The 15,676-nt window shown below is 41.5% G+C and overlaps 3 protein-coding genes across 4 annotated transcripts in view; 2 read left to right on the top strand and 1 right to left on the bottom strand.

The window, feature by feature from the left end:
• Positions 1 to 2,026, bottom strand: part of clcn2a (chloride channel, voltage-sensitive 2a) — a 35,208-nt gene extending 33,182 nt beyond the window's left edge. Inside the window, exon 1 of the mRNA XM_069511760.1 lies at positions 1,196 to 2,026. The gene's annotated coding sequence lies outside the window, so the exon portion shown is untranslated. The remainder of the gene's footprint in view (positions 1 to 1,195) is intronic.
• Positions 2,027 to 2,080: 54 nt separating this feature from the next.
• thpo (thrombopoietin) lies at positions 2,081 to 5,788 on the top strand. Its single transcript, XM_020104237.2, has 5 exons — positions 2,081 to 3,053; positions 3,169 to 3,293; positions 3,481 to 3,567; positions 3,713 to 3,877; positions 4,730 to 5,788. Exons 1-5 carry the CDS (start codon positions 3,041 to 3,043, stop codon positions 4,871 to 4,873), a joined length of 534 nt encoding a protein of 177 aa, XP_019959796.1. The 5' UTR covers positions 2,081 to 3,040; the 3' UTR covers positions 4,874 to 5,788.
• Positions 5,789 to 5,983: 195 nt separating this feature from the next.
• Positions 5,984 to 13,541, top strand: LOC109638810 (solute carrier family 12 member 9-like). Of its 2 annotated transcripts, none has more exons than XM_069511763.1 (14): positions 5,984 to 6,368; positions 7,104 to 7,238; positions 7,412 to 7,549; positions 7,635 to 7,741; positions 7,858 to 8,056; positions 8,265 to 8,372; positions 8,574 to 8,685; positions 9,010 to 9,167; positions 9,929 to 10,011; positions 10,643 to 10,767; positions 10,879 to 11,071; positions 11,179 to 11,353; positions 11,976 to 12,126; positions 12,246 to 12,420. In XM_069511763.1, the coding sequence occupies exons 1-14, from the start codon at positions 6,164 to 6,166 to the stop codon at positions 12,283 to 12,285; spliced, it is 1,929 nt and encodes a 642-aa protein (XP_069367864.1). In that variant the 5' UTR covers positions 5,984 to 6,163; the 3' UTR covers positions 12,286 to 12,420. The 2 variants fall into 2 exon arrangements, with proteins under 2 accessions (XP_069367864.1, XP_069367863.1); XM_069511762.1 differs by having other exon boundaries at positions 5,986 to 6,368; positions 11,976 to 12,122; positions 12,246 to 13,541.
• Positions 13,542 to 15,676: the final 2,135 nt, after the last annotated feature.

Raw genomic sequence — 15,676 nt, 5'->3', positions numbered from 1 at the left:
CTGTTATGGAACTGTACCTAAACAGTGGGTCACTAATGAATTCAAACTGATGTTATCACATTGAAGGATTTAACTGGTCACAGGCCAGAGCAAATTTGAATATCAAACTAACTGATCTTTTACAGATAAAACACTCAATTCCTCTAGGAGACAACGCCATGACTGGCTCATAGATAAAACAGTCCTGTGACAGACCAAAGCTGATTGGCTGTCAGCAACCAGTTCAAAGTGCTGGACCCCAGGCACCAGAGTGAACGGGGACCTCTGGGACCACTGCAGGAGCAAACACACACTTTCCATCACAGAGGTCATTAATTATGCACCACAGGTTCATATACACCTAGGGGAAACAACCTGTCCTCACATCATATCGCTCTCCTGTAAGGGCCAAATAAAAATGTCACAGTGCACCTTCATTTGAATAGGTATAGCTGGCAGCCACAGAGAGACAGACAGAGGTATCGTGGCCCCGGCAGCAAAGGAACTGGGTGCTCTGCAGCCCCAAGCACCAGCCCACTGACCCACATCTCTCCATCTCCACAGGATTCACATACACCATCCACATCTGTATGGAGGTCAGTGTGGTACCAGCATGCAAGAGGAAAAATAACATGTCTCCATGTGCCTGTTAGGACAGTGAGGAGAAAGATCATTTGTTTGTTTGTCTTATGAAGGCTCATTGTCCGCAGGATAAGAAAGCATGAGAAAATTATCACATGTATTTGCCAGACCTTAATATGTGATTATAAGGGGTTTGGATTAGGGGAGTATAATTTAAGACAATAATGTTCTATCATTGGGAAAGTTCTTTTTATAATGGGCCTAAAAGTAATAAATAATCAAATGATTTAATCTGACATCGACATAAATGTGTGCATTTCATCACACATCTATTTTACAATACCTTTATACACATAAGCCAACTACAAGGACCTTGAGTCCTTGATGAGTCCTAAGATGTACAACCACCTGTTTTGTGTGGCAAGTTTCTCAATTGTAAGTCATTAGAAAATACTTCGACATTATGGGAAATAAGCAAAATAATAAGCAAAATAAACCTCAACCCAATCAGACCTTCAATTAATGTTTGCCCTTGAGCTTGGTCTGGACAAAGTTCTGGAGATACGCATGGATTTGGCACTTCATATAGAGAAAAGAGACAGTGAACCATCCTGTCAGGTCGCAGAATACTTACGTTTCCCACTGGGGTTACTTTCCTGATCTTCTATTTCCTCTCTTTTCCTCGGGCTGCAGATTCAAAACCGTCAGCTGTGTCCCTTCATTGCGCCTTCGCGGGATAATGCCAGACATAAAGATGCACGCAGCTACAGGTTGCTTCGCACTCTTGAACGATGATGTGATCAGGCTACGGAAGACTCCCGGAGATAACACTTCACTTTACGGGAGAGAAAATCTCAGTAGATCCCAGAGACTGGCCTGTTGCTGGTGCGCAATCCATATAGCACCGCGCCAAAGTTGTCAACACGGCGCGTGATTACCGGCGTCGCGCCTCCGGAGCTGCGCACAGCGGAGCAGGCAGCGTTGGAGACCGGGAGCTGCCGCAGCTGCATGGGGCTGTGAGTCGAAGAAACTCTAAGATGAGAAGCTACGGTCTCCTCATCGGCTCCAGATGAAGTGGGAGGGAAACAGCGGGGTACCGGGTGTCGTGTCCGTGATGCAATGCGGGTATGGTGTCAGTGCCATGGCCCGCAGTTTTCTCCTTGTGTGCAGAAATCCAGGCGCTCCGGTCATTATCTGCGGAGCCGCGGCGCGCATTCGTCTTAATTACCGGCGGTCGGGATTGTCTGCAGAGATAGGTGCAGGCTTTGAGGGAAGAAAACAGAACACGTGTTTAGTGTTCATGCTCTCCTCGTTTCTCTGCATCTCTCCCCTTCTCTCCCTCTCCTTGAATGTGACAGACACACACACTCACACCCTTTAAGGTCTATTATTGGGCGCCATGCGTCTTGATCATGCATGGCACACGTAAACAGCTTTGGCGCAAATTGAGGAGAGCAGCGGCTCAGTCATGTCCAGGCTGGGGGATGGAGGTGAGCACGTGTGTCTTAAATGATGATGGATGCTGCATTCCCCTATGTTTTCTCTTTTCCTTGTCTTTGAAACCCCCCCCTCATGCCAATTGAATTGGTGCGTCACCACGTCCTCCAGCTGCGGCCCCCTGGCATTACACCCTCGTGGATGATTTCATGTATCCGGGTATGGATCCTCACTTCTCCTCCTGGTTGATAAATAGTATAAGGTAAAGCAGTAAGGCTATTACACTAATGGATTATACCAGACAAATAGACAATACAGCTTGCTCAAAATTTGAGTCTAATTATTAAAACAAAAGGTTCCAAAATAAATATCCAGGATGGAACTATTGTTAAGATTAAGATTTTATAAAAACAAAAAGTGAAACAATCTAGCTTGCCAACAACCTTCAGGACAGGTTTGTGAGTGTCTAAAACAAATTACACATACACTTGTATACGTGCATTAGTCACCACAAGCACAGCCCTGCCACACACACACCCACATGTTGTGTGGGCCGGGTGGCTCCCTCTGACATCAGTTTTGTGAGTTATATTAACCCATGCAACCACTATTGGCCAGGGCAAACCTTGACAAAAAGTAAATACCCTCCAGCTAGTGACTGGATTTTGTTTCAGCTGAGCAAATTGAGTCTTTCACAATAATAAATCATTAACCTTTTAGTCAGCAAGCACGCTGTCCCCGTAACGTTCCGAAAGCCAACTCTGGCCAGACGAGAAGCAAAATCATCCGGGCTAATACCAATGAAATGCCATTCTCAGCCTATATAGTTTTGTTATGCTGCGCAGCAGGGAAGTTGGAGCGCATCCTGCTCTCAGGCCAGATAACACTCGCACTTCCCAGCACTGAATGAGAAGGTGGGAAATCAAAAGCGAACACGAAAAGGACACACTGCACCTACACTACAGTGGACCAACGCATTTTTCCACCTGGCAAATCTCTTGATGGAACAAATGTGGACTCATCGGGAGAGGCTGAGCAGGGCATGGCTTTAAGCAGTGAGTAGTGAGCCTAAACTAATCGAGGTTTTACTCATGAAGACATTAGTGCTATAAACTAAATAAGCTTGCAGGTGGTGCCACTACTTCAACGTGTGTTTCTGTGTTGGTGCAGGACTCCTGCTGCTCTGTATGGTAGCCTCTGAGGTGTGGGATGCTGATACTAAACCCATAGACTTTGTGTGTAATCGAACCGCCAGAAGGGTTTTGAATATTGTGGCAGAAATGGAGAGAGCACTGGTGAGTTTTTCTTTTCTTTTTTACAGTTGACAGATACGCTTTTCCAACGGTCCTCTGTGGCTCTTCCGCCCTGCTGGGCTGATGTATTGTTCTGTTTATCTGTTGTTACCTGAAGTCTCCCATCAGTCGGTCTCTCACCCGCTTGTCTGGCGACTGTCACCTCTTTTCCATGTCTCCTCCTTGGCAGAGTGACTGCAATGCCATCATGACCCTTCCCACACCGGTTCAGCTGCCCTGCACGGAGCTTCATGTAGCATCTTGGGAAAACAAATCAGTACGTTAGCACATGTTTGCATCCAAAATCCTCTACCATAGTGGATTTATTACATGTTTACTATTGATTCTAGTGGTTACTCTTGTTTTAATTATTTGCTCTGAAAACTGTTTTGTCGTCTTTTTCTGTGCATGTGTTACTGCAGTACCAGGAGAGGAGAGGAGACATCATTGCATCCTTGAGGCTTCTTATTGAAGGTGTGAAGGTCATGAGGGCCCTGAGTCAGCCAGGATGTGGCAATTCACTGCTGCAGAGATTGGAGAACAACATCAACAACTACCTGGTCATTCTCACAAACCTTCAGCTGAGTGTAAGAAGCTGTCATGGTCATAATCAGCAGACAAGAGAAAAGCGTTCTTATTAAGCATGGATGTGGTGATTTACAGGTCAAAAAATAAATGTACAGTACATGACAAGATTAAAATAACATTTCAGGATCAATGAAACGTTTAGGTGTCAGACCAAATCAAAGCTAACTGTTCTGTATATGTTATTGTCACTAACACTCAAACAAATTACAACAAACATTGCGGTTGAGGAAAATGTTGTGCAAAGTGACTGAAAACTGTTTTTTATTTGATTCAGAGGTATTGTCAGTTTCCTGAGTCAGTATTGTCCTGATTCCTCATAAACTATGGCACTGGAATATCTGTGCCATGGGACTGATGATGTTATGTTGTTTGACCTCGACACTTCCTTCCTCAGGACAAGAAAAAGATAGCAACGCATACTTTCCCAGTGAGACAGTATTCCCAAAAGTCTTACATGGGCAAGATGGATGTCCTGCAATCAATGTTTTACATAATAACCTCCAATTTGAAAACTTATTTTGCGGATCACGTGGCATCTATGTACTTTTGTCTGTCATAGCCGAGGGATCCCTCACGTTGCTCTCTCTGAGGTTTCTACATTTTTTTTTTGTTTTTCCTTACTTTTGTTGAGGGTTAAGGGCAGAGGATGTGATTTGTGAATATAGGCTATACAAATAAAATTGTATTGATTGATTGCTTTCTATTGTCAAAAATTAGTTTTTACAGCATTAAAGTTTGAACTTTTTATGGTTATGATTTGATGTCAAGCCACCTTTTCACAATTTTGACCACACTCTGTCTGTTCATTTTAAAACATTCTTCATCGTTCTGATTTCTTTTTGGACCAACAGGGGCCAGTGGTGACTCCATCATTGTCTTGTGTTCCTCAGAGGTCGCAGAGTCTGAGCACAGTCCTCCTGAGATACAACCAGCTGATCTCAGGCAAACTGGAGAAGCTCATGATTAATCTGGAAGACAGATGCACTCACAAGTGACACACTAACAACTTTGGTGGACCCATTATTCTTCACAAATGATGGGATGGATTAAACTTGGGAGCCCCAAGTCAATAAATTCCACCAGCGCAAAACAGCAGGATTGATCTGGACTTCCTCCTCACCCTGATACTATTAAATCTTGTTATTGACAGACTCACATTTTAAGGGCAAAAAGCAGAAATGTATCTGCGATGATGAGCATTGTGGACTTATCTGAGGGAGGTATTGTTGTATCATTCTATATAAAGCTAAGGATGTGTTGAATAGAATTTTAGGCATATACGACCAATACAAGCCTACAATCTGCTGAAAGGCAAGTAGCTTTTCTTTTTACATGTAGCTTGGAGGCAGCTTTCCCTTGTCTGCACTGTTTGCAAATGTATTGAAATCCAAATGATTGTTCAATGTTAAGAGAGCAATCTTATGGATTATCACATGGCCAGAACAAAGAAAGTCTCTTGGTATTTTTAGTTCATGTTTTCACGAAAGAGTTGTTTTACTCCTTATAAAATTAGTGATACAATGTGGTTACATTGCTTCATTGCACTTCAATTAATATACATAAAGAAAAAACATCACATCATACTTATCAACAACACTTAATACTTAAGAATAATGAAGACTGGGAAATAATGCTATACTCTACTGGTATGAATTTAATAAGCTGTTGGTTTTTGCCCTTATTGCACTTATAGAACTGTTTATATTTTTATTTTAAACGTGATGATTTGCTGTATATATATGTATATGTTCCTATGTATATTTTTCCGATTCAGCAAATCCACCATAGTTTCTTTGTGAATGTCTGCATGTAAAAAATACGTGTGCAACCCTATATCAATATCAATGTTGTTTATTATGACAAAAACCTTTATGATGTAATATGCAATAAACAATTATGTGTTACACCAATTATGTAATCACACCTATTTAGTGTGTTGGGTGATAAGTTAGATAGAACAGTGTTTTGATTCAAGGTGAGCTAGCTCTTTGCTTCTTTTATTGCTAGCCTGTTAGGTTTCAGCATGTGCTGTTGTTATGCTAATGCTAACAGGTGGGCTTTTAGCTTGAGGCGGATACTAATCAAGTAGTGAGTGACGACACCAGCCAATTGCAGGAAGTGGCGTCATTTTGCAGCTCATTAAACGTCATCAGCTGTACAGGTGAGTCGGACGGAGGTGAATGGCGGTAGCTCGGGAAGCTAACGCTAGCTTGAGCACCGTAGCTCCCAGACAGTAGCCACTAGCTGAAAGAGTTTTAGCTGGAAGCGTCACCGTTAAAGCCGCCATGTCAGAGAAGGCTCCCCTGCTACATTACCGACTCACCGCCAGTGGCCATGAGCCGACAGACGTCTCCAAACACGGCAGAGCCAAGGTGGGCAGGGACGGCAGAGGGTCCGGGGAGAAGCCCGCCCGAAAGCTCGGTGTGCTGTTCGGAGTGGTCACACCGACTCTGCTGTCCATGTTCAGCGTCGTCGTGTTTCTGCGAATAGGTGAGAACGAGGAGGCGACTACTTCAAAACATTTTAACGGGAATAAAAAAAATCTAAGTCCAGTTTAAAAAAAAAACCTTTCGCTTAATTTACCTCAGGTAAACAAAGCAGATACAAGAGTTTGCTATTAACTCAATTCATGTAGTGCCAAAGGTGAGCCAGTGAATTTAGAGCTGCATCTAAAGCTTAATGCGCATGTTGTTTCCTGTATAAGTTCATCATTTAATCTGTTAACTCTTAAAATCCCGGCTCACATTGACAACCCGAAGATGTTCTGTTTAAATCACATTTAAATTCACGAGATCCAGATTTTTAATTGGATCTACGCTAAATTGCACACACTCATAAATATCAATCCTCTATGAATGCATGATTTGTTTTCTAGATCCATGATTCATATCTGAGAAGTGAATCAAATATCAAATATCTTCTGTAGTTTTTGTAAAAAATTAGCTTTCTTAGAGCGGAGGTTATGATTAGTCATTCAACTAATGGTTGCAGCTGATTGGATAAGATACAAATGTGATTTCTAAAAGTTGTAAGCAAATACTTTAACTATTTCTTCGCGAAATGACTGAAGTTATACATTTATTAAATCATCAATTAGAGTTAAAAATAAATCCAGACTCTTTTCTAAACAATGGTAAAGCTACATGCTTCATTACAAATTATAAAAACATGTACTAAATGCATAAATCGCATTATAAATGTAAGATTTCCTCCCTCTGCTTACAGGATTTGTTGTGGGACAAGCAGGGCTCTATCAGTCTATTGCCATGTTCCTGGTGGCCTACTTCATTATCACCATGACTGTGCTCTCTGTGTGTGCCATCTCCACCAATGGGGCTTTAGATGCTGGAGGTGCCTACTGTATCCTTTGTTGAGACTTTGCCTGAATCTTAAAAGCCTCACTTGTGTGTATATCTGTGAATCTGGCTTGGGGTTGATCTTCGTCCATTTATTAAGTGAGATGTGGCGTCCAGTCTTTTTTTCCACATTTATGAATCTGGATTCTGGGGAAACTCCTAAACTTGGCTCCCCAGACATGATAAGCCGAGCCCTGGGTCCAGAGTTTGGTGGCAGCATCGGGATCATGTTTTTCTTTGCCAACGTGTGTGGCAGTGCTCTCTATGTTTTGGGTCTGGTTGAGGCTATCATGTCGGTCTTTGGCATCCCAGAAGGTGAGGTCCATCAGACGTAGTGAGACAGTCAGGCATGTAAGTATATTGATGTATTAGATAACCCTGGTTTCTTGTCCTCCCTCAGAGGGTGCTGCAGCTTCTGCAGGGCCACATCAGGTGCTGCCTTCAGGATACTTGTGGTCTGTGCTTTATGGCACTGGCCTGCTCTTTTTGTGTTTCCTTGTCTGCTTGGTGAGCTGTCATTATTTTCATTATACTCAATCTTTGTAAATGCAGATACATTTTTGTCATAAGTATATTTACATATTTGCCACTAATACCTCAATGCATTGTGTTTGTCATCACAGGTGGGAGCCCACATCTATGCCAAGGCTGCCTTTATAATTTTCATCATAGTCACAACAGTCCTTGTGTCCATTTTCATCAGTTTCTTCATCGTTGGGCCTGTTGGAGTGATTTTGCCTGATACCTCTGTTAACAGCACCAGCCTGACAATAGCCAATTTTACTGGATTCCAACTCCACACCTTGCAGAGTAACCTCTTGCGTAAGTGTTGAATATGTTGCTGTTATTGTTTCAAAAGTAATGGCTGCATATTTTACAACAATGTTGGACATTTATAAAAAATATGCAATATCAGCCCGGGTTAGTTGGTTCACAACATTCATCTGTTATCTAATGTGCCGTAGCTTCCTATTTGCACAGCTGAACTCTGACATGTATAAATGATCAAGTCTCCTGTCACTCCCTCCAGCCAATTATACAGTGGACTACACCACCGGTGCCATGATGAGTTTTACCACAGTGTTTGCTGTCATGTTCAATGGTTGCACTGGAATAATGGCAGGCTCCAACATGTCGGGTAAGAGTGTTAATATCTGCAATAGACTGCAACTTTTCTTTAATTCAGCAAAGCCTGTGTTGGTATCTGTACCTCCTCTTCCAATCAGCTGATCTACCCTCCTATAGTCCTTTTCCACCAAAGTGAACTGAGTGCTAGTGCTGGGATGGTGGTAGTATAGAGGCCAAAACTAAAGATGCGTTCCTGTCATGTGATTTGCAGGTGACTTGAAAAACCCCAGCTATTCTATCCCAAGAGGAACCCTTGCAGCTGTCCTTATAACTTTCATCACATACAATGTGCTGAGTCTTCTGGCTGCTTGGTCCTGTGACCGGTAAGTCACACATTGTCAAAGATACTTGAATTGAATGAGCACAAATAAGATCAAATGTAACTCAAAGCTTTCTATTGGTGCAATAGTGTCTGATAATGTGCATCAGAGACTGATCTGTAATTAAATTTACCTTCGTGTTAACTAAATATTTGCAATATACTTTTTTAAGAGATGGATGATTGTAGTTGATGTTTGAGATTATGCTCAATGGTTCAAGTACCTTGAATGTGATCACAATCAATATTTATTTAAAATAAATTTGTTATTAACACACACACACGATAATCTTCAGAATCTTTTATTATTTTTTTCTGCCATTCGTAGTCGCCTGCTCCAAAAAGACTACAGTTTCCTGGGAGACATCAATGTATGGCCGCCCATGGTGACAGTCGGTGTTTACTCCTCCACTATATCTGCTGCCATGAGTAATCTGATTGGAGCTTCCAGGATCCTTTATGCATTGTCCAAAGACAACCTGTTTGGTGAGACTCTTGCTCATGTGTCTAGCTGCACAATATTCGGAATGCCAGCTGTCTAATGGTTGTTTTTCTAATCTTTATTTAAGAGTGCAGTCTTTAAGATTGAAAGCAGGACTTGCAGATTTCACATTCAGATTTTGAAATGCTTCACACAAAACCCTACGCTCAAACTCAAATGGCCCCTACTTGTGCTTAGGTTTGCTCTCCTTGTGCTCAAGCTTTGTGTTCCAGCTTCGGCTCTTGTCCTCGCGCTGTTTCTGTGCATGCAGGAAAAACCTTTGCGCTTGGATTTGTTTGGAAGTCAAAATTCCTCAAACAGTAGAATGCCAGGTGTAGTTTTGACAAGTGAAATTATTCCGCCCCTTTCTGTAGTGAGAGGCATTACATTTTAATCTTGCTTGTTCAGGTTATGATCAGGACTAAATGGTTGATCCAGTGTACATGACAGCGAATCCAACTCCAGCTGGTCTTCTACGAAGCTGAGTCACTCTTTTTAATCATCAGCCATCTGTTGAAGAGGCTTCCATCTAAAATGTGACAAACTGACCCTTGTTATTAATTTCATCATGTCTCATTTTTCTACTGTATGTTAGCTTAGAAAGTATCGTTTGACAGCAGATGGCTCGCAGTGTTGATTTCTCAGAAGAAAAATTCCCTCATTGTGGGTTTTGCTTAAGACAGGATGACTCAGCCGTTTATTTGATGATGAGCAATAACAGACCGGGTGACTTTTGTGATTTTGTTAATGTTGTATATCTGTACAGGTGGTGTTCTGGCTCTGGCCAGGAAAACATCTCGGAGTGGGAACCCCTGGGCCTCGGTGCTTGTCTCCTGGTTGCTGGTACAGGTGAGATTATTACACTGATGTCACTTCCCTTGCCCTCATCTGGAACCACTTCCTGTTTTATGTAGCTCTTATCATTTGTTTGATTGATGACCCAGTTGTAAAAGTTTGGCTTGTGAAATTAATTAGTCACCATTTAAATATAATGTAATAATTAATTTGTACCATTATGCATTAAGAAATATTAGTGATGCCAGGTCAGAATTATTTCATTCAGGGTTTTATACAAGCTCTTAAAAATTCTATTATATATTCAGAGCTTTAAGCTTTAGAAAGTGGACCATCTAAGTAGATACCAGATTTTGGTCCTCTGATCTACTTTGTATTGGCTGAACATTTGTAAGTGAAGAGCTGCAGCTATCAATCATTTTAGTAATCGTGTATTTTATAAAACTGGTATTATATCAAATACAATCAGATCAAAAATATCCAGAGTAAATATACAAAATAGGAAAAAAATACTAAAACAAACAAGTTATTCAAAACTATTGATGAGACATTTTTCACATTTATGAAATAAAGCTGAATTCACAACAACAACATTTAGGTTGGCATTGTGGCATATCTGTCTATTTCTTTACTGATGCTTTGAATTTAGTGTAAGGCAAATTATGTTCTTTATTTCTGCCACTAGGTGGTGCTGTTTGCAGGTAAATTGAACACCATAGCTGGTATTGTAACCATCTTCTTCCTGTTGGTCTATGCTGCTGTGAACCTGGCCTGTTTGGCTCTTGAATGGGCTTCTGCACCAAACTTCAGGTAAAGTGTAGGATATTGTTGTGAACTAAGCTTCCGGTTCTGGATTTCATTTTCAAAAACATGATCAGAGGTTATTGTCCTACTCAGTCATTCTCTTTTCTTTTGATTTAGACCCTCATTCCGCTGTTTTACCTGGCACACCTGCACACTGGGCATCCTTGGCTGCTTGGTCATGATGTTTCTGATCAGTGCCATTTATGCCTTTGCCAGCATTGCCTTTATGCTGCTGCTCTTGATGCTGATCCACTACTTTGGCCCCATCAGCAACTGGGGATACATCAGCCAGGCTCTCATCTTCCACCAGGTCCAAAGTCACAAACCAACCATCTGTCCTGCATCAACAATATTAATTAGAGTTTCCATTATCTACTTCAACAGCACTTCTCTCTTTCTCATCTTTGATTGGCTCAGGTGCGTAAGTACCTGTTGATGTTGGATGTACGTAAAGACCACGTGAAGTTCTGGAGGCCCCAGGTCCTGCTGATGGTGGCGAACCCTCGCAGCTGTACGGGTCTCATTACTTTCATTAATGACTTGAAGAAGAGTGGCCTCTATGTATTGGGACATGTGAAGCTGGGTTTACTAGGTAAGAAGCAAATATACATCATTTGATTCCAAAATTTATATTTTTAGAATTGTAGTAGTTCTGTAGGTTTTACTATTGACTTTTTTTTTTTTTTTTTTTTTAAAGGTGGTAGTAACTCTAAATATGAACAATGTAGGACTGAGGTATCAATTTCAATGACTTATTTTTTAGTTTTCATAGTCTGGTTAAAGTGTCACACACACGCACAATTTGAAATAATTCAGACCTGGTATTAACATCTGTCCTGAGTAATCTGATCACAAATTGGTAAAACAGGTCTGAATGCACCCAAATGCATCCTGTGATCTGAACACTCAAACCACATTCACAGGTGGTACGGGACATGTGGTCACACTCTTTTCTGTGTGACCACAAATGCATCCAAATATGAAGGACGGCCTACTCATCTAATGTCTTCTAACCCGCCACAGTTTTACAATCATTCAAACATATTTTTATGCTTCTGTGTCCATATGTTGATTTGTTTGTTTTTGTTTTATTTTAATACAAGGTCTGAGCGGGGCCACACACACACACACACACACACGCACACACACCTGCTTGTCACAACAAACACATGTTGCCCTTGAGGGAATGAGATGATTGTCTTTTCTCTCTGCAGACGGGCTGCCCTCTGATCCATTGCAAAGCTGTTATGAATCCTGGCTGTCTCTAGTAGATCATCTAAACATCAAGGCATTTGTCAACCTCACCCTAGCTGACTCTGTCCGACACGGAGTTCAGAACCTGCTTTTCATTACAGGATTTGGTAGGCAGGTTTACCTTATTGCTGTACAATGTTGATTTCGATAGAATTTTGATAATGTATCACACGAAGAAGCCTTACAGTTATTATCAAAGATGCAAATTTGATACTTATGTCTGTGTCAAGGTGGAATGCGGCCAAACACCATTATCCTGGGTTTCTATGATGACTGCACCCCACAAGACAACCTCCAAGGTAAAATTATTCTGTCTACAGGCTACGGTTTGGATACTGTCTGTCTAACCAAAGACCCCAGGGAGCAGCGGTCCCCTTTCTTCCCCAGTGTGCGGGGCGTGGAGCAAACCAAAGATTTTCAGGAAGAGGAATACGTGTCGGTGATTGCCGACGCTGTTAAAATGGGGAAGAATGTGACACTGGCTCGTTACTTTGATCAGTTCAACCGGGAGGAGGTCTTGGGTTCTGGAAGAAAGATTGCAGGCCACCAAAGCATGATGGGGCCCTTCGTCGATGTGTGGCCTCTGAATCTGCTTCAACCAGACAGCCATGGCTACGTTGACATCTGCTCACTGTTCCTCCTGCAGCTGGCCTGCGTTCTGCAAGAGACTCGTGCCTGGAACCAGGCAAGACTCCGCCTCTTCCTGTGCGTGGAGGCTGGTTGCAGTCTGCAGGTAGAGGAGGAGACGAAGCTCAGGGTGATGCTTAAGAAGCTAAGAATCTCAGCTCACGTGCAGATGGTGGCTTGGGACGAGGTGGTAGCGCTTCACTGGCAGAGACAAGGAGAGCGGGAGAAAGGGAATCTGGCAGAGTCTGCGCAGAGTGAGGAGAAGATGGAGCAAGAAGAAAGAGCTCAAAAGGAAGATGGCAATGAAATGTTCCCCAATAATGCTGCTCAGCTCACGGATGAATACATCTGTGCCGTCAACAATCTAATTCTCCGACACGGAGCCCCTAAACCTGCTGTGCGTTTCCTGTATTTGCCTCGCCCACCTGCAGACATAAACCGTTACCGTGCCTACCTGCACCAGGTGGAACTGTTGAGTCGAGACCTCGGCCCAACATTGCTCATTCATGGAGTCACTCCTGTGGTCACTACCGATCTCTAGATTTTTACTACCAACTCCATCAAATCTGCACCGTTCCTCCATGGAACTGCCTTTTGCCACCAATTAATTCACCTGATATTCAAGCCGTCAACCACATATGTTTTCCTTTAATTCAATAACTCAATACAAAATGGATTTCATTAGATTACTTCTGCGATTACTCTGCATAAAATATTTGCACTTTTTGTGGAGCGAAAGGAGGAAAGGTTTTTGCGATTCCTTCCCTTCCTGAAGAATTAGTCCTGTGCTCTAGTTTCTTTCCATTGCATTTTGTAAAGTACAGTTTAAACATGGGGACTGAGCTTTGTTTGTTGTGTTGTATGTTTGTTTATTAGAAAAATAAATTGACTGAATTGTTGTATTACTTGTTTTTCTTTACAACTGTTTAATTTACAAATTAGCAGTGTTAAAGTCAGTTGTAAGTAATCATCTCTTTATTCATCGCCTGTATTCAACAGGAAACTTTCAATCCATTTATTCAGTTTGCTCAGCAGTCATACCCAGGACTTGTCTGTTGGTTACCAGCAGAGGGCGATATATGCTTAGTTTTATGGGGATTATTGTTGTAGCAAGTCTGTCTTTACTTGACTGGGCTGCTGGTATACTGTATTATCAGTGCTTAAGCCAGTTGATGATTATGTACTTTACTCCCAGGTTTTCTGTTGAAGGTTTATATGTAAATCTTGGATTGTAATGTTTACAAGATGTTGTCTCTTAAGGGTGTGTCGTGAATGGTACAAAATTATTTAAAAGAACTATAACATTTGTTGAGTATAAGATTAGTTCTTTATTAGTCCCACTGTAGTGAAGTTTACTGTGTAACGCCCGGCCTAGGATCAAAAAGAGAATAGTGAAATACACACTCGGCAGAGGCAATAATAAGTTAAAATACACAACTTAACAAAAGTAACCATAATAAATGAGACTTGATCAGATGATCATTTACTAGTCCCACAATGGGGGAATGTGTTGTTTTACAATAGTATAGGCATCAGTAAGTAATTAGTAACATGCAATACTTAAGTGTATGGATAATAAATATGGAAACATATGAATGGAATGTAAACAGTGTAAAAAAAAAAAGACAAAAAGATGTGAGGCTGCTTCCTGTTTATTCCCCAGAGGAGCAGAAATTGTGGGATTGTCTTAATATACCTGACCAGAATGACATTTCTGGCAATGACAAATTCATTAATTCAATTCATTCCTCACACATGATGCATGTTCCTTGCACGCACTGTTCCACGTGAGTAACATGCATTCAATCAATTATCAAGGTAAGGTAGACCACAGTAAAGAGAAAGCACTAACAAAAGGAGATAAAAAAAATACTTATTGATACTCCACACTAATAAAGTAAGTCACCAATTAGGCACATAATTGAAATACAATATTCTAACCATAACCCCTGTCGTTTGGTTTTTCATTTGACAAATTATTTTAAGCAAGAGAAGCTTACAGAGAGATGCTTGAAAAGAAATGACAATTTTTGTTTGTGTGAACAATGAAAAAGATGTTTAATCATTTAGCAGCAGTTATTCCATTAGCTGTATAGGAAATCCTTATATGGAGACCAGACAAGGCTGGTGGTGAAAGGGTTCAAAGACATGGCAGAAGATCTAAATTGATGTGATGTTTAGCGGGACCCCAGAGGAGTTCAGTTGAGGGGCCCAAGGACATAGAAGCTTATGAAAACTGGATGTGGTATTTTAAAGATGATTGTCTGGCATAGGCCTCACAATCTGAAGGGTTTTGACTGAAAGAAAAAGGAAAAAGTGAGAATGTAAATATTAAAAGCTTGGACATAATCCTGAAGGAGTATTGGTCATCATGCTCTGAAAACTACCTGAATGACGCACATTTTATTTGGCACAGGAACTGTGTATGGTGGGCAATTGTGAGACTGCTCCTACTGAAAGAGCCGACGTCATCTGCAGCATATGTCACGTTTGATTTGAAAAAAATGCTGCTTGTGCCGGAGGAATAACGACACCCACTTACACATCACAATCAAATTGCATGTGGGAGGGAGTGTGCTCACAGATGGAGGCAGATTGGGCTCCAAGAACTATTATGGGATCTTGCGTTCACAGGCTGTGGAGGAAATATGGGCATTTCAGACAAAATGGAGTTTAACATTTTCATCCCTACTCATTTACAAACACTAATTATTTGAAAATGACGCGCAGGTAGATCTGCTCAAATTGTCAGGGCCATTTTTGGCATCAGATTCAGCACCATGCTCGTCTTCCGCCCAAGCCAACAAGTAGAAAGATGGAAGGACTGAATCACTTCCGACTGGTGAGGGACTGAGAGGAGGAGATTTATTGATGGAGGAAAGACATAATGAATATTAAAGACACGGAGGTGTTCTGCTAGGCTTGTGTTTGAAGAAAGAGGAGTGAATGAGGTAAATGTACCTGGTGTTTTAGTTCTTTAGAAAACTGCTGCTTGTCCGTTCATACGTTGATGAATCAGTAATTGTCACGGTCT

Source organism: Paralichthys olivaceus, chromosome 16 (assembly GCF_024713975.1).
Source record: "Paralichthys olivaceus isolate ysfri-2021 chromosome 16, ASM2471397v2, whole genome shotgun sequence".
Lineage (NCBI taxonomy): Eukaryota > Metazoa > Chordata > Actinopteri > Pleuronectiformes > Paralichthyidae > Paralichthys > Paralichthys olivaceus.
The sequence above is the reverse complement of the archived record's forward strand: the minus strand, read 5'-3'. Positions and strand labels throughout refer to the sequence as shown.

Excerpts from the sequence above, each read along its gene's own strand:
- thpo (XM_020104237.2), top strand. Across the intron at positions 3,568-3,712 it reads CATCTTGGGAAAACAAATCA|TACCAGGAGAGGAGAGGAGA; the intron begins GTACGTTAGCAC and ends GTGTTACTGCAG. Across the intron at positions 3,878-4,729 it reads TCACAAACCTTCAGCTGAGT|GGGCCAGTGGTGACTCCATC; the intron begins GTAAGAAGCTGT and ends TTGGACCAACAG.
- LOC109638810 (XM_069511762.1), top strand. The coding sequence starts at position 6,164 with ATGTCAGAGAAGGCTCCCCTGCTACATTACCGACTCACCGCCAGTGGC. Across the intron at positions 6,369-7,103 it reads CGTCGTGTTTCTGCGAATAG|GATTTGTTGTGGGACAAGCA; the intron begins GTGAGAACGAGG and ends CTCTGCTTACAG. Across the intron at positions 9,168-9,928 it reads GTCCAAAGACAACCTGTTTG|GTGGTGTTCTGGCTCTGGCC; the intron begins GTGAGACTCTTG and ends ATATCTGTACAG.